Source organism: Pholcus phalangioides, unplaced genomic scaffold (assembly GCF_987345545.1).
Source record: "Pholcus phalangioides strain wild (caught in Gottingen) unplaced genomic scaffold, Ppha-v1.0 ptg000028l_1, whole genome shotgun sequence".
Classification (NCBI taxonomy): Eukaryota; Metazoa; Arthropoda; class Arachnida; order Araneae; family Pholcidae; genus Pholcus; species Pholcus phalangioides.
The window spans coordinates 10678662-10705733 of NW_028301618.1; the positions used below are offsets into that span (position 1 = coordinate 10678662).

The window sequence follows — 27072 nt, forward strand, 5'->3', positions numbered from 1 at the left end:
TCCCAGCCTGATTAGTCCTCCACAAGGTCATGTGGAAAATTTGTGAAACACAATAAAATGCTTTATTTTATGCTGCTTCTCTGTCCTTATTGGTTGTCCTCACTTTTAGCCTATCTGCCACCGCTGATTTTCATGCTACAGTTGCCGTTCGAACGCTATTTAGGGTTTTTCACAATGGAGATCACATTCCAATACAAAAAACTTGGCCATTTGATATTTTCTCACTGTAACCGGTAACTGTTGTTTTCCATATCATTCTTGAGCGCATACGCCAAAATTTCATTCAGTTTCTGTGAATGAAATTAGAAGTTTGCCTGGTTTTAAGTTATACAAAAATTTGAAACCTTTTTAAGACAAAATTGAATGGTCGACGCATTTTGGCTCTACAATGGAGAGTCGTTATCAATACCTCGTGGTCAGAATTCACACAAATGAGTCCATGGAGGGGTGATGTTTCTTTGTTCGTCCGGAGAGTTCGCCTCTGTATTAGCTGAGTCCGACGGGTCTTTGCAACAGATAGCGCCTCAATTCGCATCCGAAGTGTTGAAAATTCTTTCAGTTCGGAATTGTGTGTGTTGCTTTTTTAAAAACGGACGCTCTCTCTTCTTCAATTAAAATTATGTGAAAGTTGCCAACAGTGTTGGGCAATAGCCGAACTATTTGTCTGCCCCTTCTCAACATGCTTCCGGTGTTCGAGAACTCGAATCTACAGATTTCTCATAGTTTGGCCAATATATACGTTTTCGCAATTCTTGCATGGGATGAAGTAGATACCAGATTCTTTGGAGGATTAGGATCTTTGAGCTGGGAAAAGGTGAATTTATTTGTTGGAAGTCGAATTTCTTTAAGATAGATGAGATCATGAAACTTAAAGAATCGAATGGAAGAACGACACTATTAGAAAACACGGCGCCCCAATTCGCATCCAAAGACCATTCGGACTCAGCAAATACATTTTTCCTGCATCATTAAAATTTTTCAAAAGCACATTTACAAGCAAGGTGTTTCAGACGTGAAAGTAAAAATTTTGCATTATAATATTTATGTTGAAGATTCAAATTCATGTTACACGCTCAATGAATAAGTGTGATAAATTTTAGGACGTTAACATTCAAACCATTTAGAGGAAATGGGCGGAGCGACAAAACTGTCCATTTGAAGAAAAAAAAAAAGGGGGGATTAAATATATTGTTATCTATGATGACTCTTTTATCAACATATTCATATTTTAAATCGGTAAATTATTGGTTTATTTTATGAGTTAATCCTGATGTGCTAAAATGTGCATTAAACATGACTGATGTCCAGTTGGACGAAAAACTATTTTAGGAAGATTTGTTTTTCATGTGACCTCTCTCTCTCCTGCCAACGGAGACATCGTATGGGCTGGATCGAACAAAGCATATCAAACACGCACGTGAACAACGTATTATATCTAATATTCATACACAGGTTAAGGTAAAAGTGTATATTACTTTGTCGGTAAGTACCGAATTTTTCAAAGGCCAGGACAGGCAAATTTGCCCGAAAAAATTATGCCCGTCATATAAAAGCATATTTATCACCAAAATTTTTTTTATATTATATAATACACTGCCCGTAAAAAGATTGTCTTATCTAAGTATGAATAGTTTCTCGATTTATCCCACTATGTCTATCGTGCTGCTGCTTATTGTGTTAGAATTCATAACCCCCGGATGTAAGCTATTCCATTTCATTGACAACCCTATTAAAGAAAAACTCCCTGTGACAACACAACCTGGAATTTTTTCCGTACTACACGATATTGTGTCGTCCCGTCGAAGCAGTTCATTGACAGTGTATTAATAAAATAATTCAAGTCCATGTCCCTCTGTAGGTATGGTATTCAAAATTTTACGGCATACTTCAGTGCAGGACGAACTGATTCGAAAAAGCGAAGAATGACTCCAGGAGAATCCGAAGAGACCTTTTTTTGTAAATGAAAATTTTGATTTACTATGAATAACAATTTTGGTAAGTTTAATAATTATGTTCATATACCAAGACTTCATAATATTTATCGGTGATTATGTATCTGATCCAGAATTTAACGAACCGGGACACACAGATATTGTTGGGGGCTGAAATATTCTATGACCTACTATGGACAGGACTGATTTCTCCTAGTTTCACTGACATTTCTTTAAAATACGGTGTTTAGGTACGTTGTAAGTGGCGTAGTATCCACTAAAGGAGAAAACTAATACATTGTGGATTAGTTTAGCAAGATCATTTAAATGAAACAATGCAAAAAATTCTGGGAAATCGAAATTGGGGAAAAGCCAATAATATCCAAGAAAAAAGAAATATGTGAACCCATTACGAGCAGACCCATATGCGAGACAACGATGGACAGTATGTAGTCATCATGCCTCTCAAGGAAGATCCTGGATGCCTTGGAGAGTCCAAGAGTATCGCATTAAAGCGACTAAATTAGCTGTGGAATCGGTTAGAGAGAGAGAAAGAAAATCTTTGTATAATGCCTGAGAGTCTATGACGCCACACACGAAAACAAATTGTTGTTAGATAACATTTTCAATTAATTTATATACTAAATTAGTTATTGCAGTTAATTTAAATTGAAAGCAATTTCAGGGATTTAACCTAGCTATGAGGATTGGATTAGATTTTTGGTTTAATGGCGCAAGGGCCAAAACAAATGATTAATTAAAAATAAGATGAAACTTATTCTTGTCAAGTGCAGAAAAAAAAACTATGCGTGAAATGTAAAAAAATGAAATGAATTGTTAAACACTATAATTTGTCAAATAAACTAATGGCTTTGATGAATTTAAAAAAACCTAGCTATGAGTTCCTCCGGGGTACCATGTTTGTTGACATCTGGAATTCGGATGCCCTTGACCATCTAGGTGGCTCTGACAAATCAAAATCATATTGGTTTCGCTGTATCTGATGTCATTTAATATAAGTTATATATTATTATAAATATTCTAAAAGAACACTGTTTGAAATGTCTATTTGAAAAATTTTGAATACCAGACGGTAAGGAAATTCATAGCGGTTTTTACAAAAACCTAGCAGAGTTGAAAGTCCACCATTGTGATAGTTGCGTTTACTTCAGTATTTGTGTCGAATTTATACTTGTGTATAGTTTTGTGTGTATTTATAGATTAATATATATTGTTTTCTGTGCTTATACTTTTTTTATGCCAATATGCATCCGTTACTTGTCAATTTTAGCGTTTTTACTATGTTAACTACACTGGTGAAATAAATTAAGAGAATTTGCATATTCTATCGAATTTCATGAAAAGAACCGAACTAAATGTAAAAGAACTTCTCCTCGTATTTTGAATATAGTGTAGGTTCATGAATGTTCTTCCAATTTAATGTTCACATATTTTATTTTTGTTTAGTGTTTCAATCTTATGTATAAATGTGAAAGTATGTCTGTTCTTTATACAAATCTACAGTTTTAGACCGATCGTCGCCAGATTTCGCATATATACCAAACAGGACCGGGATTGAATCGTAGATTATTTTAGAAGTTCGTCAGAGCTGTGCAAATGCCCGAAAAACTGTTGAGCAACAATGATTTTGGGGCCTCAAACAATCACTTTCGGAATGTTTACTGTGGCTTCCAACAATGCCGTTTCAGACGTGTATATGCCTTTATAATGGTTTGTCACTTTTCCAATCTTCCCTGTAATTGAAGGAAACCCGGGAAGCGCCGGATATTTTTGCTAGCTTATATACAGGGTGTCCTGTAATTGCTGATGCGGCCTTTATCTCATCAACTGGCCATCGTAGAGGTATAGTTTCAATTTGAAAAATGCTTAAAAGGCGTGTGTTTGAATAATATTCGTTGCCAAGCTGGGCATATGACGTCACTAAAAACTGAGAATAAAAATACTTAAGTGAAGGAAACAATTCTGATCACAATGTTCTTCCACTGTACACTATCTCCTATGAAGGAGATGATGAAAGCATTGATGAGCCTGAACTACATTTTAAAGTGAATTTTTTTTAATGTCATTCTGGACCAGGCGCAGATGTCGGTTATGGAATGATTTGAACAGATATTTTGGGGTTTTTTGTTTAAAATATCGCATACTGAAAATGCAGAAGTGCTCTTAAAATCATGCCAGAGATCAGGAAATATATTAGGAGATTTCAATGGCTTAGAGCTTTTCACAGACTTCCGAAGAAGAGGCAGAAAAGGCAACGGCTAACACATTCAAAAAATCTGGTACTAAACCCAAGATCAATTCTGGAAATAAATCTAAAAAGAAACAAAGACCGGATATTATAGAAAAGCGACACAGAGAGCAATAAAAAATGTATCACTAATTGATGACAAGTCGATCCGTTAAAGTTTCTGGCGTTAGAGCTTTTTTCCGGATCTCGCACTTTTAGATTCTGTCGCCCTTTTTTGACATCTACCGGCGTTAGCTTGACCAAGGGATGTTTCCGTTACCGATAATTACTATACGCTCAAGCTTATCTGCAGAGATGCTATATATGCAACCGTCAGCAAGGAAAGACCATCATTCTTAGTTTCAAGCTCGATCGAGATGGATTCCGCTGCAATCTTCGACGAATGCTGCCCGGATACGAACTGAAACGCTGGTGGACCCGTCAACCCGCCTGATAGCTGCCATGGCTTTCTTGAGGTCAATGTTGAGACAGTTGATAGAAGAGACAACCAACGGGTTGCACCCTGAGGACCGCATTCGATAATCTTGATTTGAATAATTTTTCAGGATTGTCATGACGTCCGACAACTTTGATCGGCCTATTTCGACATCTCTTGTTCCTGTGGACTCACTCACCATCGAATCGCTCCTGGCAGTGATAATGTCAGACGTCGATATTCTTCGACGATGCTGCTTGCAGTTTCGTAAGGAATTTCTTGAACTCGCATGTGGAGGCGACCTACAGGTCAAAATACATCGACGATGGGTGTCATTGGTATGGTTCCTAACAATACCAATCGTCTCAGCACTGAATGGTTGTCCTACCTAAGACAAAAAAACATACCACCATTCCAGAAACGGGACGGGAGAAAAGAGTGCTTGGTCTCAGTGTTTTTGTCTAGGAAGCGGTCTTCTCCTCAGATTTACCCCTCTCTCTCTAACTTTTTTCGCCATGGAAAACATGTTTATTGCTGGATTTGGAAGGATTCAATGTTTAAAAAAATTTATTATTTCCGAATTCGGGGTGGTCAGTATGCCCCGCCCCGTCGACTACCACGGGCTGGTTAATTTATCTGGTTCATTTTCGCCGCATGAATTATCAACGCCTTCGAATAATTACGTGAAAATATATATACACGGACTTAGTTTCTTTCCTAGACCGTGTGAGCTCCGTTTTCAGCAGGTTTTCTCTGAATCTATGATACCGAAAAAACAACTAAAAGGACAATAGTTGGATACAAAGGGGGCACCTGTGAGGAGCGGCTCTTACACGGTTTAGGGATACCAGCCATGGACATTGAGAGATTTGGCTGCCTAAAGGCCACCCAGCTGAAAAAGTGAACATCGAGACCGGTGAACCATGGCGTTTGGCAACGTCGATGAGCTGTGAACATCACTGCCCTCTGGATGAGGTGTACCTCTACAAAGTATGGATAGGATCAGCCCTTGGTGTAAAGTATAGAACGCTGTATGAAATCAGCCTATGAAAGCAGGGTGAGTCATATTATTTTTTAATTGTTAATTATCTTTTCTTGAACTAGAACTATTTTAAAAAGTATCATACAGAAAAATAACGGTCTTAAATTTTAGTCTTATCAGAACGCTCTCAATTTTTTCAAAGTTTAATCTAAAATTAAAACAGCTTTGACCGAATTTGCATGACAATTTGTTCCAAAATTTTTTAAAACGATTGCTTATCAAGTTTTTCACTCGTAATCATATATATATATATTGTAATATGGTGTTTTTGCTTGCTGTTCACCTATATCGATTGCAAATTAATATGTTTTTAAAATACGTTTATCAAGTTATGATACATAAAATTGAGAAGTCTTCTCATGTATATGAGATTTTTGGTCAGAAAATGGGCTATTACGGCCCTGTCTTTCAGCTAATAGCTGATTTAAAAAATATTAAACTCAAATACACACAGGCGTCGCCTGCTATAACCTTAAGTTACCTTTTCTTTCATTCTTGTGTCTTTGTAGAACTACCACCCTGGTCATGACGTCTGCTTCCCTCTGTCCTTGCTTCCTTTTTTTGTTTATTAGTGTCTCACAATCGATTGAAGATTTTCAAAAGCAAGAAATATTATAGCAGATATTAACCCTAGAATACTAACTCTGAGGTATAGGCAGTTAACATTTAGTTTTTATAAGGTTTTTTTTTAGTTTAACTCTATAATAATGTCATTCTAGTCAATACTAGATACGCACTCAGACTTAAGTACACACATTTACAATTTCCGTACAACTCGCTAGGTAGTAAATTGCCCATAGCGATAGACCCGAGTTGTTCTCGGAGAAAGCCATTCTTGTGGAATATACATGTGCACAGTTACAAATTTCAGATATGTCAATGGACTCTGTGCCCAGAAACCTAATCAGAAAGTTTTTGTCCTTGATGCCAACAAAAAATTCCACGTTTCTAACTGCAATATTTGCAAAGATATAAAAATACAAAAGTCAAAGAAAAGTTGGGAGAGAATTGTTTTTCCCCAGATTTCGAATTCAAATATCTCTGCAAAAATATTGCACTTGGAAACGTTCTTTTTTTTTTTCTGGCATCAGGAGAAACAGTTGTCTGATTGGGCGTCTGGGCAGAGTCAGTTACAGTTCTCTAGCTATCTCATTTTAAAACTGTCAGTTGATTGGGGACACTGCATTATCTTGTGGTAAAAGAGAATCTTTCATTTGTGACAGATGTTGCCCTAATCGTTAGTTCTCATTTCTCAGATTCAAGGTTTCTTTCATTGCAGAGGGGAAAAGTGACAATTGAGTGTGTGAAAAATATAATTTCCTGTTTGTGAAAGCGAAATATATGCGCCGTATTTCAATTGAAGTTCTTTTAAATATAATCTTATATATAAATGTTAAAGTATGTATGTATGTATGCTCTTTATACAAATCTACAGTTTTAGACCGATCGTCGCCAGATTTTGCATATATACCAAACAGGTCCGGGATTGAACCGTAGGATACTTTAAAACTTCGTCAGAGCTGGGCAAATGGGCGAAAAACTGTCGGGCAACAATGGTTTTGGGGCCTCAACAATCACTTTCGGAACGTTTACTTCGGTTACCAACAATGTGTTTCAGACGTGTATATACGCCTTTACAATGGTTTTCACACCTTTAATTCTGTTGTTATAAGAGTTTATTCCTTTATAACGGTTTGTCACTTTTCCAATCCTACCAGTAATTGAAGAAAACCCGGGAAGCGCAGGGTATTTTTGCTAGCCTACATACAGGGTGTCCTGTAAGTGCTAATGCGGCCTTTATCTCATCAACAGCCCATCGTAGAGGTATAGTTTCAATTTAAAAAATGCTTAAAAGGCGTTTGAATAATATTCGCTGCACAAGTTGGGCGTATTACGTCGCTAACAACAGAGGACGCTAACAACTACGACGATAAAACTGGGAATAAAAATTTTCAACGCCAGCTGATGAACTCAATGCTTGCCTCAAATCATCAACACTCTGGCACGAAGTTAAAAAATTATCATTATCCACCAACGTGGATAATGCGAGCCAAATGACTCAGCACTGCTATCATTTTAACATCAGTTGATCAAACTTGGCAATGGAAGAATTCCCGTAGACCGAAGCACTGGACTGATTACGTTCCCAAATGGATTTTGCCAGTTATTATATATATATAAACTCAGTTCAAGAACTTGCAGACAGACAAAGTCTTCCCAAACATTCAACAAAATCACCGAAACCATGAGTGGCTTTGTGAGAGTGCGATTCTGGCATCAAAAAATGACAGTGTGAACAAGATCAACGAAAAAATCCTAAAAACTATTCCGGGAGACTCCACATCTTACAAATCGGTTGACACTTTCACAGACTCAGCGCAGACAGTTCTGTATCCTGCAGAATTTCTTAAGTCTTTGGATACTACTTGAGCCCTGTATTTCTCACGGACAGCTTTTCGTCACATGTTCGCGTGTTGGTAATTTGTACATCTACACACCAGATGGAAAAACAAAAAATTTTGTGTGTATCCACAAGCGATTGCCTGAAATATTTAATTAAAATATTTAAAAATAAAAGTAATTTTTTCTTATTTGATGCAGAAATTTTTTTGATTAAGAAATAATTATTAAGCTATACATATATAAATTTTTTACGGGGCGGGCAACGTCGCCGGGTATCAGCTAGTATTATAATAAATTTTATGAAATATTTTCCCCAAAATTAGTTTAATTTTTTAAAACTCCATGAATTTCATTTCGTGGAAAGAGGTAGCTTTGGATTGGATTTTGGTTCTATCGGCGCAAGGGTCAATTAAGTGTGCCTAACAGAAAGAGGTAGCTCTAACAATCACGCATGTGCCACAGCATCTGCAACCTTTATGTGGTGAAAATACTGTCCTAATATGTAATTTCATTTGATTTTGAATTTGCTGGCGAACAAGAAAAATTGCCCCTTTGTCATGTCAAAAAGCAATGCGAAACGTAAAACACTGATATGAATTGTAAATAACTATAATTTGTTATAAAAACCAATAGTTTTGATGAATTTAAAAATGCAAGATCCACCGCAATGGACCGATAAAATGTCACGAAGCGAAAGATGATTCTGACCAAAAGCTGTCGTAAAATGATGACGATGGTGCAAACAAGTAAAATCATGAGCAATGGGACTTTGACAATGAGGGCACTCTGGTTGACTCTTCCGTAATAACAAATATGATTATGTGATGCGACTGTGTCCTATGCGTAACCGGGCAAGCAGAACTTCCTTTCGGTTAGTCCTGCAGCTCGAACGCCAATGGAGAATATGTCAATATATAACATCTGCTAATGATAATGATAGAGACACATCTGGCAGACACTGCTACCATGGTGCCAGTTGCTAAGCAACTGGGGCCACACGACTGTATTTGTCTATTTGTATTTCTTCTACAAGTGCCCTCATATGGAGACCGTAATACGGAACACATGAAAGACGAGCAGCAAAAAGTCCATGAAATGAGGGATTGAAAAGACATTATGAAGTGGATCATCTGGCACAAACTTCATTTTAATATAATATTTCAAAGAAAGCTGTTGGCGTCTTGTTGTAAGAGATGACTCGTTGCATTCAACATACAGACTCTCCATAGGGGAAGTTCGGAAAGCTCCAGAGCAAATCCGTAGGGCGAGATGGTGGACTGGGTCGAGCACACTCAGGTAGCTCTGAGGTGCCGACCCGTATACAATGGAGCCGTAGTCGAGCTTCGATCTTATTAAAGCTTTATATAAGTGGAGGAGCGACTTACGGTCAGCTCCCCACGATGTAGAAGAGATGACCTTCAAGAGGTTCATCGTCTTCATGCAACGAGCTCTTAATTGCGCGCAATTTGAGGTTTGAAAGTGAGTTTATTGTCAAATGTGATGCCGAGGAATTAAGTATTTTGTACTATTGGTATTTGATTATTGTTTAGTAACAATTGTGGTTCATCATGAAGACGCCGGCAAAAGTGCACAGCGACAGTCTTGTCGGCGGAGAAAGAGAAGCCATTATCATGAGCCCACTTGCTAATCTTGTTGAGAGCGGTTTGTAATTGTCTCTCGGCTGACCTCATATTCACTGATTGATACGATATCAACAGGACAGACAACGGGAGTTGGTTCAACACCCCGTTGAGTCTTAAAATAAAAAGTGTAACACTTAAAATGCTACCTTGAGGTACACCTTGCTCTTGAATTTGGGGAGCTGATAATGTGCTTCCGATCCGTACCTGGAGCAAGAAAGTTCTTAATGAAAATGGGCAAGTTGCCCCACAATTATTGAGGTCGGAAAGAATTCCGTGCCTCCAAGTACGGTCGTAGGCCTTTTCTATATTCGAAAAATATGGCTATCATATGCTCCCACTTAACGAATGCCTGTCTAATTGAAGTCTCAAGGCGTCTCAAAATTCCAGTGATTAGTTCCTAGATCTAATCATTTGCTACATAGTTCAAAGTTTCTAAACATGAATTTGGCAATATGTATATGCATTTACTTTTTTTATGGTCATTTCTTTTCCGAGCTATATTATTTCCTAAAGTAAACAAGCAAACTCGTATCTATGTCTATAGAACAAAAATATTTGGTCCACAACTCGACTATAATTATGTTTTAGAAGTTGTTTAAATAACACTTAAAAATTCTGTAACATGTCGCAAAAACTTTAAAAAATTCAACTTTTATGCCGGAAAAACCTTAATTTTAACTTTTTTTGTGTAGCATCAACTCCAATAGCAAATTCAAGTTTTACTTTGAGAAATACAGAATTTTTAATTTTGTAATGACGTGTACTCGAAATTATATACAGCGCGAGTCACAAAACGTGACGCACTGTATATCATTTCGAGTACATTTGTAAACTTTTTAAATCCAACCTTTTAATTTCCAAACTAAGCCCTTTTTTTAAGTTTTATTTTTTGCATAAGTAAACTAAAGATGGCTCCCCCAAGACAGAGATCAAGGAGAGAAATTAAAAAAAGTTAGAAAGCTGTAACAAAAAAAAAAAAACCAAAAAAAACACCATGCTTTAATACGAAAGTACAAACTCAATAAGGAGAAAAAATTTATAAAATTCCAGTGGCATTGCAAAAGAAATCAGAAGGTGAGAGACAAGAGTAAGAAAGCTTCAACTAAAAAAGAATTAACATTCAATCAAAACACCATCTTCAGAATCATATAGTTGTCCCAATACTTTTTGTACAAGCTAAAAGGGAATTCACACCATAAAAATTGTAGTAAAGCAGCTTTATGACACATTTTGTGCAGTTGAACTTCGGGAAAGAAATACAAATCAAAAAGGCATTTAAATTCATGTTTAAACAAAGAAACACTTGATAAGACCACTTAGTTTCATGGAAACAATGATGTTGATTGCCTGCCTCCAGAATGTTAAGATATTGTCACAATTTGGGAATCTTGCATTTTTCTTGAAAAAGGCTCATCAATTGTTCTAGTTGGGAAAAGCAAGTTTTGCGAATTGAGGCCAAAACTGTTGGGGGGGGGGGGGGAGAATTCTTCATGCCTTATGCAAATGACGGATTACGCTCGTCGACTCCCATGAGGGAAAGAATTTCAGTCTATAAAAGATGTTTGTTCTCGATCAGTGTTCATTTTCGGTTATAGTTCAATTTATGTTCATTATGTCTCGTCACTATGTTATTTTCATGCCTAAGCCAGATGTGGAATAAAATGAAGTCTTTAATCAAATTGAGTTTTTATTGAGCGACACTGCACACTGCGCTGACAAAAACACCCTTTTGAGCAGTGAATTGCCTCATGTTTGTCTACCTATATACTATGAGAACTTCATTGGTTTAATCAATCTTCTGCACTGTTACAATAAGGAAGTTCAGACTTATTCATATTGTTCTCCTGAAGAAATTACGTGTGAACCGAAAAGTAAAAATTGCTTACTCATAAAAAAATACCATATGGATCTTGACTGACCACAGATTTCAGCAAATACACCTGCAATTTTACAGGGATAAAAAAAAACATTGCATCAAGAGCAAAGCCAGATAAAAGAGTGACCAGCATGAGAGCGTTTCCAGGCAATTCAGAAAAGATGAAAAGGGAAAACTTCAAGAGGTGATGTTACGCGCCAAGGATTTCTGCTATAGGTGATAGTACACACCAATGCAAACAATTGTCACCAAGGAATGCATGGTCTAACATGAAACACAAATGCGCTCAAGTATTACTAAAGTGCACCATTATCCCATACATTGCAACTGTTTGAACGGTTGCATGCTGGAATAACTTCACGTGGGTATTTTATTCACTGTGATGCACTGATGTCCATAAATTGAGGATAATGCCAGCTCCGGCAAATAAAGGTTCAGACACAAAACAAACGTTACTTATTCATAAAAGATAAAGAACAAAAAAGATGGTGTATGTATGATACCATTCATAAAAACTGTGATTTTTCCTCCCTGGAGCAATTGTAAAAAATATCTCCTTTACAAAAACTTACAATGTATTAACCATCATACCAACCATGTAATAGTATGTCTCCCATGCGATGAAATACAGTCCGTACAACGCCTAGGCATGCTGAGTATCAAATTATCGATCTGATCACTCCACTCAGCAAGCAATGCTCTCCGAAGTTCCGGTACACATGTAGGAGGTGGTTGACGGGCTGCAACTCATCGGCCACACATGCTCTATTGGATTCAAATCATTCCATACGGGTTATATCCTCAGATTCAAGGCATTCGTTTATGATGTTTGCTCGGTGAGGACGGCCGTTGTCATCCATAAACAAATTCTGCGCCCATGGCACCCACCCCTAAACAAACGTACATGTTGTTCCAGAATGATGTCCTGATAAATTTGGGCTTTCATGATTCCGGTTTGAACATGCAGATCTGTTCTGGAACCGAGTATAATTCCACCCCAAACGAGCAATGCTGCACCACCGTAACAGTGTCGTTCAATGATGTTGTCTTGGGGGTAACGGGTACCTGGCGTTCTCCATATGAAAGCCAGACTGCAAGCTAAACTTGGACTCGTCAGAAAACATCACACAAGCCCACTGTGACGATGTTCACATTGCATGTTCTCTACTCCGGGCTAATCGCTGCCAACAATGAGTTGACGTGAGCGGAACACATCTGACAGGCCTGCGAGCATATAGACCAATATCTCCCAAACGTCTGTACACTGTTTGCCTTGAAACTGTGGTATCCGTGGCTGCAGATAGCTGACGAGACAGGTCGGATGCTGTGCTCCGTCTGCTTCTTTTGGCAGTTACTGCCAAATACCGGTCTTCATTCGGCGTTGCAACTCGGGGGCGACCTGTACTGTAACGTCTACTGACATTTCCGTTATCTTGGAATTGTTGCCAAAGCCTAGAGATGACACTTTGGGCAATTCCAAGTTCCTTGGATACTTCCATCTGAGTACGCCCACATTCCAGGCGTCCGATAATTCTACCATGTAAAAAATCATCCACATGCGTCCTCTGTGTCATAACTATTCTTTTAATGCACTGAGCGCCTTACAGAACTCTTGTGAACAGTTTTACTTCTTTGCCACCATTCCTTATATACAACCCTCTTACATTCTCGTCATTGAGACGTACTATCGGCATCATCTGGTGGCTTCTGAAATATGCATATCATTCTTGCAGATGTGTGTGATAATTCTACAGGTGAAATTTTTACTTTAGATTTAGATTTCCGTGTGATTCTGAATTATCCTTAATTTATGGACATGAGTGTATATAAGATTGAAAAAGAAGTAATTGCTAGTCATTACAAAAAACTGTTTATCTTTTAAATATGCATACAATTGGTTTTAATGATATTGCACACTAAAATATACGAGAAAAGGTTCATAAAAGAAGAACTTTACTTTCAGCATTCGAAAGTATTTATTGAAAAATTTCAAAATTCACAAGTGTAATGTCAGTAATGCTTAAAAATGAATTAAATAATTAAAATCACATTAAAAACCTAAATATATCTTAAAGTTAATGAATGGCTAACATTACTATAACAGTTAATTTCTATAAATTTTTTATAGCACAAATATTCAGATTTATTTAACTCCAAAAAAAGTGTGATTTCCCTTTTTCTGTAACCTGAGCCATGGTCAGAAAATGGGCTAAAATAATAACTTTTTTTTCAAAAATTTAAAATTGATATTCTAGTCACTCAAAAAAATATCTTCCTATTTGCCAAAAAAAATTTGGTTGATTAATCTTAATAGGAATTTTATTTACATTGTTTAATTTGAAAAAAAATATGTCTAATTGTAACCAGTCACATGGAATTGCCCACATAAATCTTTGCAAAATTACACTGAAATATCAAGTTGTAAGAAAGAAAAATGGCACGATTCATTACATCATGAAAAATTCTTTTATTATTCAACATATGTGTAATATACAAAATTTCTCATGCATGACATTCAACTATAATTCTTTTTCTTGACACCTGCTGTAGCACATTCAAATGTAACTCACATATTCTGCACGAGACCCTCAACCTTTTCCTTCCAAGATATCGATCAATCCTGCAACCCACCTACCCCCCTCTCATAGTTGAAATGAAAGATTACAAAACTCACTTATGTTTCTTCTCGCTCAGAAGAGACGAGTGAAGTGCCATCACTTCTGGCTCAAATTTATCGTATAACAGAGTCCCATTTTCATCAAACCATGTGCTCACAGACTTCTCAAGAAAAGCATCCTTTGTTTTTTTGGTTCCACCATCCTCATATGAAATAACTAGATGGTACATGTGGTCAAATCTGTAGAGAATTAAGAAAATCAGGTTGAATGAGTGACACAGACTAAGACAATGTGAAAATTTAAAACTGGATAAGAAAATCATGCACCTAGAGATGTAAAATTCTCGAGAATATTCTCTGGTAGGACTGCTATTATAAATTACTTGAGAGAATATTCTTAAACGTTTGTGGTGAGTATATTTTCCTGTTATTTATAATATAGTTACAATATCCTTGAGAACATTCTCTGGAGTAACTACTTTCATAAATTGCTGAGGAATATTTTCATTGAAAATAATAATTCTGAAATTATATATATATATATATATATATATATATATATATATATATATATTAATTAATAGTCCTTCCAGAGAATATTCTTCAGTTACCAATCAAGAATATATGTAATAACATATTATAATACACAATCTCAATAAATAACTTGAGAATAATTATTTTATATAAGAATATTCGCTAGTATTTTATAATAATTGTCCTTACATATATTCTTGATAATATGGGTATATTGAAGTTTGTAGACCCACAACATTAAAGTTTGAAACAAAAAAATTAAACCAACAGGGCTAATTAACATAACTTTTAAAGAAATGCGAGTGATACAAAATTTAAGTGTATGTGCATTGAAGAAAACAACACAGTTCAGTATCTTAGAATGAAGGTGATTGTATATGAACAGCTTCCTTTATCTCAATCAACTTTGATTTAAACTTATTTCTGAAAATTATCCAATTTTGAAATAACCTTTTAAGGTTTAATCTTTAATCTAAAGGTTTCTAAAACCTGTATAAGCAAACTATTAAAACCTCATTATGACCTGGAGAATATTCTCGAACTAAATGTTGTCATTGGGGATGATTATACCAAAAATTGTTTTGTTGTAAATGTTTCAGGCAATGAAAACGGATTTATATTCCATAATATAAACAAAAAAAAATTAGTATAAGAAAAATTAATATTCTCAATTATTCCTCCAATTTTTACATCCAAGAGAATATTTGCAGAATATTCTCATTCTCCGAGAATATTCCCACCTCATATCTCTGCATGCACCTGAGATAAAAATGAACGTTTTCTAAAATGCTGTTATCAAATAGAACATTAACAATTAAGTAGTACGTGTTTTTGAAAAGAAAGGCTCTTGAAACACATTCAGTAGAAGTGATCTACAGGACTGGAGCAGACATTTCAGGTCTATCTAAATCAGGCCTATTCGTTAGTATATAATTGGCCATTTGCATGAATGGCAAAAACTCTGGACATGTTAAGAATTACTCTCTCACACGAACATTGAAAAATTCAGACATTTGATCAAGTAGATAAAATCAAATTCTGGTTAAAAATTGTCAGAAACCTTCACATTTACCCATATCAGAAAATTATTGCCTTCTGGTAGGCACTTGACCTATCTGTGACATCACACTTGCAGAATTTTTGTTCACCGAGCAACAAAAAGACGATGAAGAATCGAATGTTTGGACTTGCTTGGCAAGAAATTAGGCTTACACAATGTCTTATATTTGCGTGTATCAGCTCTGCAAATAAAATATGGTTTTTACGTTTAATGACTACTACTACTTCTAAAACATACATGCACCTCATCCATATTCCTCTGCAGAACTTTTAAGAAAGATAAGTATGCCATAACTAAATACAGAGTTTTCATTTATGATGTGGAGGCAGTTAAACAAGGAACCATCAGTTGCAGTTTTACTGTAGGCATACAGATAGCCCATAGCGTAAAAATCTGTGATACCAGAAACGAGACATCGCTGACTCTCAGAAGTCTACAACAGGCATACAGTGGTCCTCTAACATTGAAACCTGCTAAACTAAAAGACGTGAAGGAACTCGCTGCAAGTATGTTGGTCACAACAAGATGTGGTTCTACGATGGTCTAAATTTGAATGATGATGTCGAGGATCCTGAAGAAATCACCGACGCCGAATGCTATGATCATTAGTAGTTTTGCATTCTTATTTTTTCTTTGGAGCTTCATTTTTCATGTAAGTACTATGTACTAGAGAGAGTGTTTTTGGGCTTAGAATTTAGTTAGTACACTCGTTACTGTGTTCTTTTCTTGAAAAATCGTCCTTATTCAATGCTTCCTTACTTTAAAAAAAAAATAATTTTCAATCATTTGGGCCAAAAAGGAGTTAACTCCAGAATAAAATTGACTAGAATATTGCGAATTTGACAAATTTCTCAATGGAATTTGGCCAAAACATGTAGTGGTAGGTGACAAATAATTGGACGAAGACAAAGGCGATTTAAATACATTCTCTATTTTTGAACAGTTTTTTTCCCCAAAAATTATAAAAATTGGAGTTAACTCTTTGTTGCTGCAAACCCCTCAATTGTTTACAAGCCCTCTACAGCTTACAAAAAAAAAAAAAAAAAAAAAAAATACACTTTGAATGTCATGAAAAAATATTTTTTATGCAGACATTTTTTAAATTTATCAAGTCAAAATCACCACCAAAATTACAAAATAATCATTTCAGATCAATGATAATACTTTCATAGGTGCCAATTCTCAGACCTAAAAAATCTGTAGTCTGTCACACGACGAAATATTTTGCTGCTAAAAAAGTGTCATACAAAAAAAAGGGAAAATAGGAATTTTTCATGGGAATGCATAAGGTGACCATATTACCCAGTTTTCCCAGGACATGCCAGTATTTTTCCTGCCTGTTTCTTTAGATATCCTGAATTTTCAACAAAATCAACTTGAGTTTTTATTCTTTACTAAAATCAAGGATTAATATTATAATTATCACTATAAATATGAACATCATAAGTTCGTCATGCTAAAACTTTTCTTTTTTTGTGTGGAATAATTCCATTCATTCTTTAAAATCGACGATTTCCAGTTTTTTGAAATTAAATTTCCCCAAACTTTTTGTCAAGGAAACATAGTCAACGTATGATTGCAAGGACTGAAAGATTTTTTTAAAGGATTTTTCATTTTTGCAAAACAAACAATTTGAAAATTTTCACAAACCACAAATTTTTCAGGAAATGAAAAAATTTACGAAAAATCAGAAGAATGGTTTCCGACCAGAAGATTTTAATAGGGCTAAAAACCGGAAGGTTTCGAGTAAATCAGAGCATCTGCACCTATGTGTTGGTTTAAAACTTCACATCTTCTGAGCATGACTCTATTACAGCAACAGAAAATCAACAAAGAACAAATACAAAACTGAAATGAACAATCATTACCTCTTGAGTGACGAGCTCGTCCTCCATATCTTGTCAGGGTCAATCAAAGACTTATCTCTGTCGACTGCAACCAGAAAAATCCCTTTCTCGATGAAAGTTGTGTACAGGGTGAGGATGCCCATCAGAATGAAATATGTGAGCAGAAAAGCAGTCAAGGACATACAAGAAACACACACTAAGATCTTTAAACTTTATAAAGATCATAAAGTTTAACTAGAGATAGGATGAATATTCGGCTGCTATTCAGTATTTGGCCCCTCTCCATGGTTTTTTTTTGCTGAATATTTGTAAATCTAAGCACAAAGAACTAATTTCAAAAATTATAGTAATTGGGATTTTACCTGTAATTAAAAAATTTACCAATACTATTTTGACATGAATGTCGCTCTCCACTTGTTAATACAAGATATACAGAAGACTGGATGTTGTGAAGATATTTAGTATTTGAGATGTTAATTAAAAAAAAAAAAAAAAAAATTAACATCTCAAATACTAAATACTATTTTATTTTGTGCAGTGTTAATTCCAGGATTAGTTATGAAAGTTATGGCTCAATACAGGATAAGGAAAAGGCTATGCCATTAGTAATCTAAGAAGAAATAGTACAGAGGGTAAAAAAGCAAGATGGTTTTCAATTATGATAGATGAATGATCTGTGGAACAAAGTCTCATAATTTATGTGAAATTTGTTCACAAGGGTGAAGAATTTAACCACTATTTGTGTTTAATGGAAATTGAAGGAGCTTCTGATAATGAATTGTATACTTCTGTGGTAAAAACATTGGAGAAATTAGGCATTGATGTGTCTAAATGTTCTTTGGCCACAGGTGGTCCCTCAGTAATGACTGGAACGAGTGGGAGTGGCCGCTCTTTTCCAAATGTGCAATGCCCATCTTCTCTTATTGCATTGTGTTGCATATAGGCTGACGCTTGCATCTAGCCACAATGCTGCTGAATTTGCGTATCTGGTAAAATATCAGGACATTTTGAAACATGTGCACTCGTATTTTGAGAAGTCTCCAAAAACTATCACGCAAGCTCAAAATATTCTGGATCAAAGTGCTAGAAAAATACTGACACTATCAGCAACCCGGCGGTTGTCTGTAGGAGACAGTATATTGAATTGGTCTTCTCTTATTTCCGCTTTTGCAGAAGATAAACGCCCTGGGATTACTGAAACAAATGGTATCGTTTCTGTTTCTTTACCACTACTGCAATGCTGAATGCCAATGTTCACCGTAAATAAGCTAAGCATAGCATTCCAAAAACAAAATTTAGATTTTGAATTTGCTCAAGCATGTGTAAACGCTTGTTTAGCAAATTTGGAATCCATGAAAAGCAAAACTGGCACACATTTGATATGGACTTTCTAAATGAAATTCCTAAAAATGTTTGAATATGAAACGCGTATTGTTTCTGACAGCCAGAAACAAAGAGAAAAATTTGAGAGCTTGTTGGAAGAGTTTCTGTTCACAATAATCACGAATATTCAATACAGATTGGAGGATATATGGGCAACATTTCAATTTTCAATGTTCTTTTGCCAACCAACCTGCTGAGTGCAAATCCTAAACTAATGGAATTTGATTCAACTGATTTGTTATCTGAGTGGGCTTTATTTAAACAAATCATGTACAACAGGTGCAAACGAATGAACTTGAAAGAGCTGCTAGACTTCATGTTTATTAATGAAATGTTTGAATATCTGTTGATGTGTTCCCTCGTCGAGTATACCATAACAATTCCTATGCATACAGAAGACTGTGAAAGAGGTTTCAGTGCATTAAACATAATCAAAACTGACATTCGAAACCGAATAAAATTATGCCACTTCAGCAATGTCATGATAAAAATTGAAGAGCCAGAAAGAAATTTTAATTTTAGAAAAGCTTTTGAGAAGTGTGCCAATTCGAAAGAAAGAAGGGTGTTAAATTCCAAACCCGTGTGTTTTGAAAAGTAAAAAAAAAATCATTTGTTCCATAAAATTGTATTTGTTATTTGCGTGTCGATTGCTTCTGTTATTTTTTGAAGCTGCTTGAAAAATGCAGTTATCCTTAACTATTAGATGTAAATTGGAATTTTAGCATTTTGCTAAAAAAATCTTTTACCTAGCTGAAACCCTGGTGTGTCACCATTCATTGTACAGAAAGGGACGAGTTATTTCTTCTTCTTACACGTTCGTGTCTACCCCCCCCCCCCACACCTACTACAATAGCCCTTGCTATTCAGTTACATCATTATTTTATGGAATATGATCAGATGCATTGCAGTGCACAATAATACTCAATATGCAACAAGATACAGTGTGCTCCACTGCACAATACACAGCAATCTCAAAATGCACAGTAATCGCAATGGACAAACATTATACTTATATAATAAGCATCACATGTTGTAGGTCTGTGTGATTTTTGTGGTGACCAGAGCTTTTTCCAAAGGAATAGCCAACTCAAAATTGGAAATGGTTCCAAACTTGGATTTTCATTGAAGGCAAAAATGGGGGGGGGGGGGGGGGAGGAGAAAATGGAAAATAAAAAATATTGGAGAAAATAGTCTTATTCTATGTTAATTTAAAATTCATTCTGAGCATTAATGATTCACAATTTTCTGTGGCAAAAAATCCTTCTGCCCCTCCAAAAGCAAATTCTGCATACACACCACTGATTATAGACATGCAAAATGGTGACTACCACATAGCAACTAGATGACAAAACTGGATATTCAAGGTAGAGTTTTTAGATTCTTTTTTTCCGAACGATCTCAGAAAATGTTTTATAATTTGAACAGGTGTTCCAAATCCTTTACAATTTTTCAAAAAAATATGTACTCGCAATCTTGTAAGAACAAGGCGAATTTCCACCGCATAGATGCTGTCTTTGAATGGCGGCAGATAGCCACGTACAGTAATTAATGGTCCATTCTATCTATTCCGTCGAAAATTTTGAACACTTTGATCATATCTCCCCGACATCTACTTTCATTCAATGTAAACATATTCAAAAGATGAAGTCTCTCTTCATAGCTCAAGCCCTGTGTGCCAATAAGGACACGCATAGCTCTTCTCTGCACCCCATCAACCAAGTCTACGTCCCTCTGTAGGTATGGTCCCCAAAACCTTCGAGCACACTCCAATCCAGGACAAACCAAGCCTTGGAAAAGCAGAAGAAAGACTTCAGTACGCATAGAGACCTTTTCGAAAATTAAACCTAGCATTCTATTCACTCAGTTTTTCAGCTTCGTCCTTAATTTAGTACATCAAAGTAGTTCAGAGTAAATGACAATTGACATTTTCTTAATTAGACATAAAATTGTAACAGGTGCTAAAAAAATTGATTCTGTAAGTAATATTAAAACACAATACATCGTTAAATTTGATTGCCATTATCATGGCAATAAAAATCTTTCAGTTACCAGTTTTAAATATTTATTTACATAATAAATTGCATAATTAAAATTCAATGTCAATCATTTGAAATTACCATTAATTTATTTTAGTTTTGAATAAAAACACCAATTTTATTTATAATCGTAATGAGTTTTAAAAAAATTTATAAACAGCGTCCCATCCCTAATTATAACTAGGGTTGCAAAAAAATTTCGATGATTAAAAATACGAAAAAAAAACTCCGTCTGCAAGAAAAGGATATGATACAACGCACAGAATTAGAACTGGTCTCGACTCAGGAAATGGATGCAGATAATCCCACAGCAAAGCAAACATCGCGGCTCCGACGGCAATCCCAGATATAGCTAAACGTCCATCCATTAGAGTGTGGCTTTCAATGTAGTTCAGCTTGTCCGTGAAGACCTACAAAATTAAAATTGTTCACAAATGAGTAAGAAAACTAGTCTCATCCATTGGCACAAAGCTGGATTAAGATAAGAAAGGCATATCACGATGTCCTTTGGATCCTACTCTTCAAGCATTTTTGTTTGACCAAATACTATCGCCCACCATATTGTGATCAATAAAAAGGCAATGAGACATTTAATTTCAACGTAATCATAAAGAGATCAGGAAATGATACTGGTGAAAATAACATTGAACCGTGTGTTTGCGTTCAACATACATCTTCATGTTTATTCATATCATACTAGATGGCGCTTAGATTTCAAAAACTTTCCTCATGCAAGTAATGCAATGCAGAAAGATTGCTACCACAAGGAGTCCCACATCAAGGGCTTAACGCATGACCTCTAGGCAAGTATAAAAAAAACTGTTGTTTAGAAATGGCAATAAATTGTAGGTCCTGGTGTAATTAGCCCTTGTGTGTAGAAACTGACAGTGGTACGACAAAAATGATCAAGAAAGGATGTATTCAGTTATGATGTTGTTATTCATGCTTGGCATTGCTTGCATCTTTGTTGGTCTGATTCGAGTCAGAAAATCTGAGTTGATTGCTGAACAAGATAGTGTACAAAACACTTGGGATTTTCTGCCAGTAAATAAATATGTTCATTAATAGTTCTCGTTGGCTCTAAGGGGATTGAAAAACAGAAGAAACTGCAACAATCATCATGATATCTGCAAACAAAAACAATTCGGTGTGAGTGGCAGCAGACATGAAGACATAGGACAAAAATGAAAGCATGGCAGATACTCCAAGATCCTTCATGGTCCAAACCCTAAGAGGATCCATCAGAAGAAACCAGTTTCACCTTAACAAGGCTGAACACAAGGTGGCAGCAAAAGAGGTCAGTCTGGAGCCTGTGTATATTCCAGGATCCGATCCAAAACCCTCAGACTGACACATTCAATCAGTCAATTTTCATAAAAAAAATTAATATAAAATGTGGGGGGGGGGTGATATATGAGAAGATGAATATAATGACAACTAGAAGGTTACCAGAGCTGGAGGAAGGGAGTCAGTTGCAGAACATGAGAAAAATGGCATACAAGACGCTCTGGTTTTTCCATCCTTACATATGTTTATTAACATTTACTTATATATGTAAACATGATATGCTTAGAGGCTAAGCGAAGCATAGTCCACCATGACTTACTAAAGATAAAACCATATAGCCAATCATTGTTTCAGTCTTGAATAATACTGTTGCTCTTCAGGAAGAGAAAAGCCTGTCTTCCACTATGGTGTATAATATTTATCATTAATTGTTGCAAATGCTTTCCACATGCAGTAATAAGCCAAGAGCTTCCGTATCTTTGAAGGAACAAATCAATGCGTTAAAAATGTTGATATGTACTGTGATATAAGGAGGAAAGTTTATAAGTGCGATCCTATGCCAGTTGGCACACAGGACGACATCGTTTGGCAATAGGCCATGAATTGGCAACAGGACAGTTGAGCAAGAACTAGCTAAAAGAAAAACGACTTCGTGAAAAAAAGTGAGACTTGACACAGATGAGTAAGGCCCCTGTTAATGGCGGCGAGTAATCATGACATTCCTTCTCTCTCCCCTCCTTGTCACCTCACGTTAATTTAAAAGAGAATGTAATTTTGAAATTGTTAAATTGATGGATGGATGGATATAGGAATGAACAGGATTTGATGGTTACTCGAGTTTTGAACCTGGAATTTACGTATCTATTTGTTGAAATGAGAGTCTAATTTTGATTGATACCCCATTGTCGCATCAGTACAAAGGAAATTGTATTCTGATAATGTGGAATATCTGACCCAACAGAAGCCTGTGAGTGAATCCCAAAAGTATTTCATGTAGTTCAGCACTAAAAATGGTAGGTTACTGGTGGTATGTCTGCAAAAAAAACAAAATGAATGATTGAAAACTTTTCCCACTAAGTATCACCTGAGACAGTTGGGCCGGCAACTCCGGACTTAGGCAGTCAAGCCTCTACAGGCATCTGACTGTAAATCACAGCATGAATCGAATTAATTGTGTAATATAAGGTAAATGTTCTGCAAAGTCTTACGTAAATGTGCAGTATATTTTACCTCCACGCCGTTGGTGGGTCCTAGGACCATCTCACTGTCTATAATGTCATGAGTGTTTATACAATGTGCAATAGGCCTAAAAGTTATGGATCCTCGCCAGACCTTCAATTTTTTATGTTTGGTTGCCAGATTCAGTATTATAACTTTTCAATATTTCCTTTTCTCTCATGAAATTATGTAAATTAGATGCAAGCTCAATACTGCACCTTCAATCTTCTGATTGGTTCTGTCTTAGGGCATTGTGGGAATGCTTCTGTATAAAAACCGGACAGATCTGCACGAACAGCCACTGCTCACTTCTACCTTCCTCCTACTAACGTCTTGCCTTAATCACTAAAGCGTCACGCCCTGCTGAGGTGTGAGCTAGATCGTCTCTATGTGTTGAAACTGTAGAGGTGTGCCCCTGGCACCTCACCCGTCTCATCGTTGGTCTTCATGCGAAAACCCAACGTCGTTGTCATCCCGTCACCTGTGGATTGGTTAGTGGCCAGACCGGCTACCCGTGGACGTTCGCCTCCAGGCTTACATCCCACCAGGGACAGAGCCTGGACCACGACTGGCCTTTCAGTTCCCTACACATTGGCAGAGCTGTGACCTCAAGGGTTTGGTGTCTCCAAACCAGTCTGAAGCTGGTATCGGGGAGTCTTCTGCTGTGAGGTAGGCACCTGGGAGTGTCTATCGGGCGATGTGAACTAATACGTGAAAACATAGACAGGGCGGTGAGACTGTTCCATTTATTGTTCTGTTATAATATTGAGAGAAAGGTTTAATTGTGATAATTGTTGATCAAGTGTTATATTAATAGTTAATATATATTTGAATAAATGCTTATAGTTTAATTAAAATCTTGTTTCTTTCATTGTTGTCATCCATTCAATGGCTACTGGGGTAAAATGTCAAAGAACCGGGAAATGCAAGCTAAATGTTGCCAAAGTATCTCATTCATCAAATATGAATGACACCAGTAAAAGCCATGTACCCTGTGACAGTTTTGCCAGTAGCTCACTGAGTATGCAATTGCACCAGAATGCCCAAGTCCCGCAATTGTGAATACCATGGTTGTTGAAAATGCATCTTTTTTGCAAAAGTGCTTGTGAATGTATCAACTCCTAAACCCTCAACTTCTGGCATTTTTCCACTCAGGACAGTCATTCACCTTCCTCACTCCCGTTTCAAGGAAAAAGTACACTCCATGCAAAGTGAAGTTGACACAGAAACTTAAACAGCAGAGAGAATTCCAGAAAGTAAAGCAAACTCTTGCGGCACAGGGCGTAGATGAAAACTTTTCTTTATTCATTTTTCTTCAAGTCAAACTGACAAGGCCGATGGGAAGAGATACACTCAGTTTGACAAAGTACACGCCTACAAAAAATTTTATAAAAGTCATTCTGCGTACTCTTTGCTGCAACTGTAATCTTCACAAACACACCAGCAATTTATTACTTCCCACCTGCCAAAACCAGGCCTTAATTCTAATCTAATGACAGCTTTAAAAAATATTCTTGATGGGAAGGATGGACGGGAACGATTATTTGTCCTTGCTTTTAATGAGATGGTCATAAAACCTTTTATGGTGTATGATAAGGAAGATGGCAAAATTGATGGTTTTGAGGACTTTAGCTATTTGTGGAAACCTAACACCATTGCCAACCAAGCAATTGTTCTGATGCGACGGAGCCTAACGACCAGAAAGAAGTTGCCACTTGATTTTCATTTCTCAAATCATGCCATGCCTGCACAGATGATGAAATGTATCATTCTGGATGCACTGCAGGCATTAAAACATGTAGATGTGATTGTGAAGGCCTTAATATGTGATCAATAGCAGTAATAATTCAACTCTTTTTGGCATGCCCCATCTGACCAACCATATTTCCAATATATATTGGGCAACAGAGCTATGGCATATACGACTCTCATTTGTTTAAAAGCTGACGCCATAATTTGATGAAGTAGTCTGCAAATGAGTAAAGGGAGAGTTTCATTCAAATACATAAAAGATTTTTACAAATTAGATTTTAAAAAAATGATTTCAAGAACTGCCCCAAAACTGAATGAGCATATTTCTCTTTTCGCTCTCAATTCCACGAAGGTTAGTCTTGATGCACAAGTGTTTAGCAACTCAGTTTCTGCAGTAATGAGTTGTCGCAGTCTTGGCAATTTAATTCCACCCATTGCTGCACCAAAAATAGTTTGTTAAACTTGTGGATGATTTTTTTGATTCCATGTGAATAGAACACTTAAACCTTAAAGGGGCACAAGCCCAAGCATTGTGCAGTCTCTCCACAAACTGGTCATCTGCAATTCTGGGAGGAGACTTTAAAACGGAAATTTGTTAATGCTTTGTCTACTGGTAAACAACAATCACCCCAATGCAAGGCAGGCTGGTAATAATTTCTAAAATTTTTGATAATGTCACAAGAGTTGCTTCAAAAGTTGTCATATTCCATGCAGGGTAGGTGCAATCAAGAGTGTATAGAAATTTTTTTCAGCTGTTGTAGGTGGGAGAAACCTTAAAAACCCTACTTGCACACAAATTTCTGTCAGCCTATAAACTAGCATCTGTTAACACATGCAGCTCCAGCAAATTTACGAATTGTAAACAAGTTAAGTTAGTTTTATATACCCTCATCTGGTATATAATCAGTTGTTGAAAACGAGGCAGAAAATCCCCACCAAAATTTCGTAAATCTAGATTCCGATGATGAAACAATGAGTGCAGTATCAATGGCGAGAGACAAGCAACATAACCAAAATTCATCCATGGATGAAATGAATCTTTTAGAGGTGAACACTTGCGCTTATATTTCAGGGCATCTTGCACGCAGAGCTCTTGCTCGAGTTGCATGCACCGCATGTGAAAATATGTTGATAGATGCGTCAAAACAACTAACCAACCCCGCCATGTACACTCACTTTAAGGAATATGAAAGTGGCACACAATATTGATTAAAATAACAGAGAAAATACTGTAAGATATATTGCCAAGTGTATGGCCACTGCTGAAAGAGCTCTATCATCCCCTTAGATAAATGAATCCATCCTTAAAAATTTAACTGATAGGCTGACTGAAACGCCACTTTTGAATATCATAGACTGCGATGATCACGCCTCCATGATTTAAAAAAAAATTAGTACTCACGCAGCATAGTTGCTAATTAAAATGCATATCAGGGAGAATCATAAAAAAGCTGGCAACATTAGATCTCAAAACATCACAAACGAAAGAAGGAAAGATGCATAATGCATCATTCCCTTTTTAATGAATTTTTAGCAGGTTTATAGTTCTACTTCATCCTTGATCCTTACATAAGTTATTGTAAACTATATGCAATTGTAAAAACCAATGGCTTTGATGAATTTAAAAATGTGAGATGTATCGCAATAGTCATTTGAAATGTTGCGAAGTGAAAGATGACTATGACCAAAAGCGGTCGTAAAATGATGACGATGATGTGAACAAGTAAAAGCATGAGCAATGGTCAATGGACTTTTACAA

At 36.3% G+C, this 27072-nt stretch overlaps 1 protein-coding gene across 2 annotated transcripts in view; it reads right to left on the bottom strand.

Annotated features, from left to right (window-relative positions):
* Window positions 1–14026: 14026 nt before the first annotated feature.
* Spase25 (Signal peptidase complex subunit Spase25) overlaps window positions 14027–27072 on the bottom strand; it is a 34312-nt gene continuing 21266 nt past the window's right edge. For both annotated transcript variants that reach the window (XM_089252002.1, XM_089252003.1), the window contains exons 3-5: window positions 21302–21466; window positions 17659–17789; window positions 14027–14436 (exon numbers count right to left, since the gene is read on the bottom strand). In XM_089252002.1, coding sequence (XP_089108128.1) covers window positions 14250–14436; window positions 17659–17789; window positions 21302–21466 — 483 coding nt within the window. In that variant the 3' untranslated portion in view covers window positions 14027–14249. The remainder of the gene's footprint in view (window positions 14437–17658; window positions 17790–21301; window positions 21467–27072) is intronic.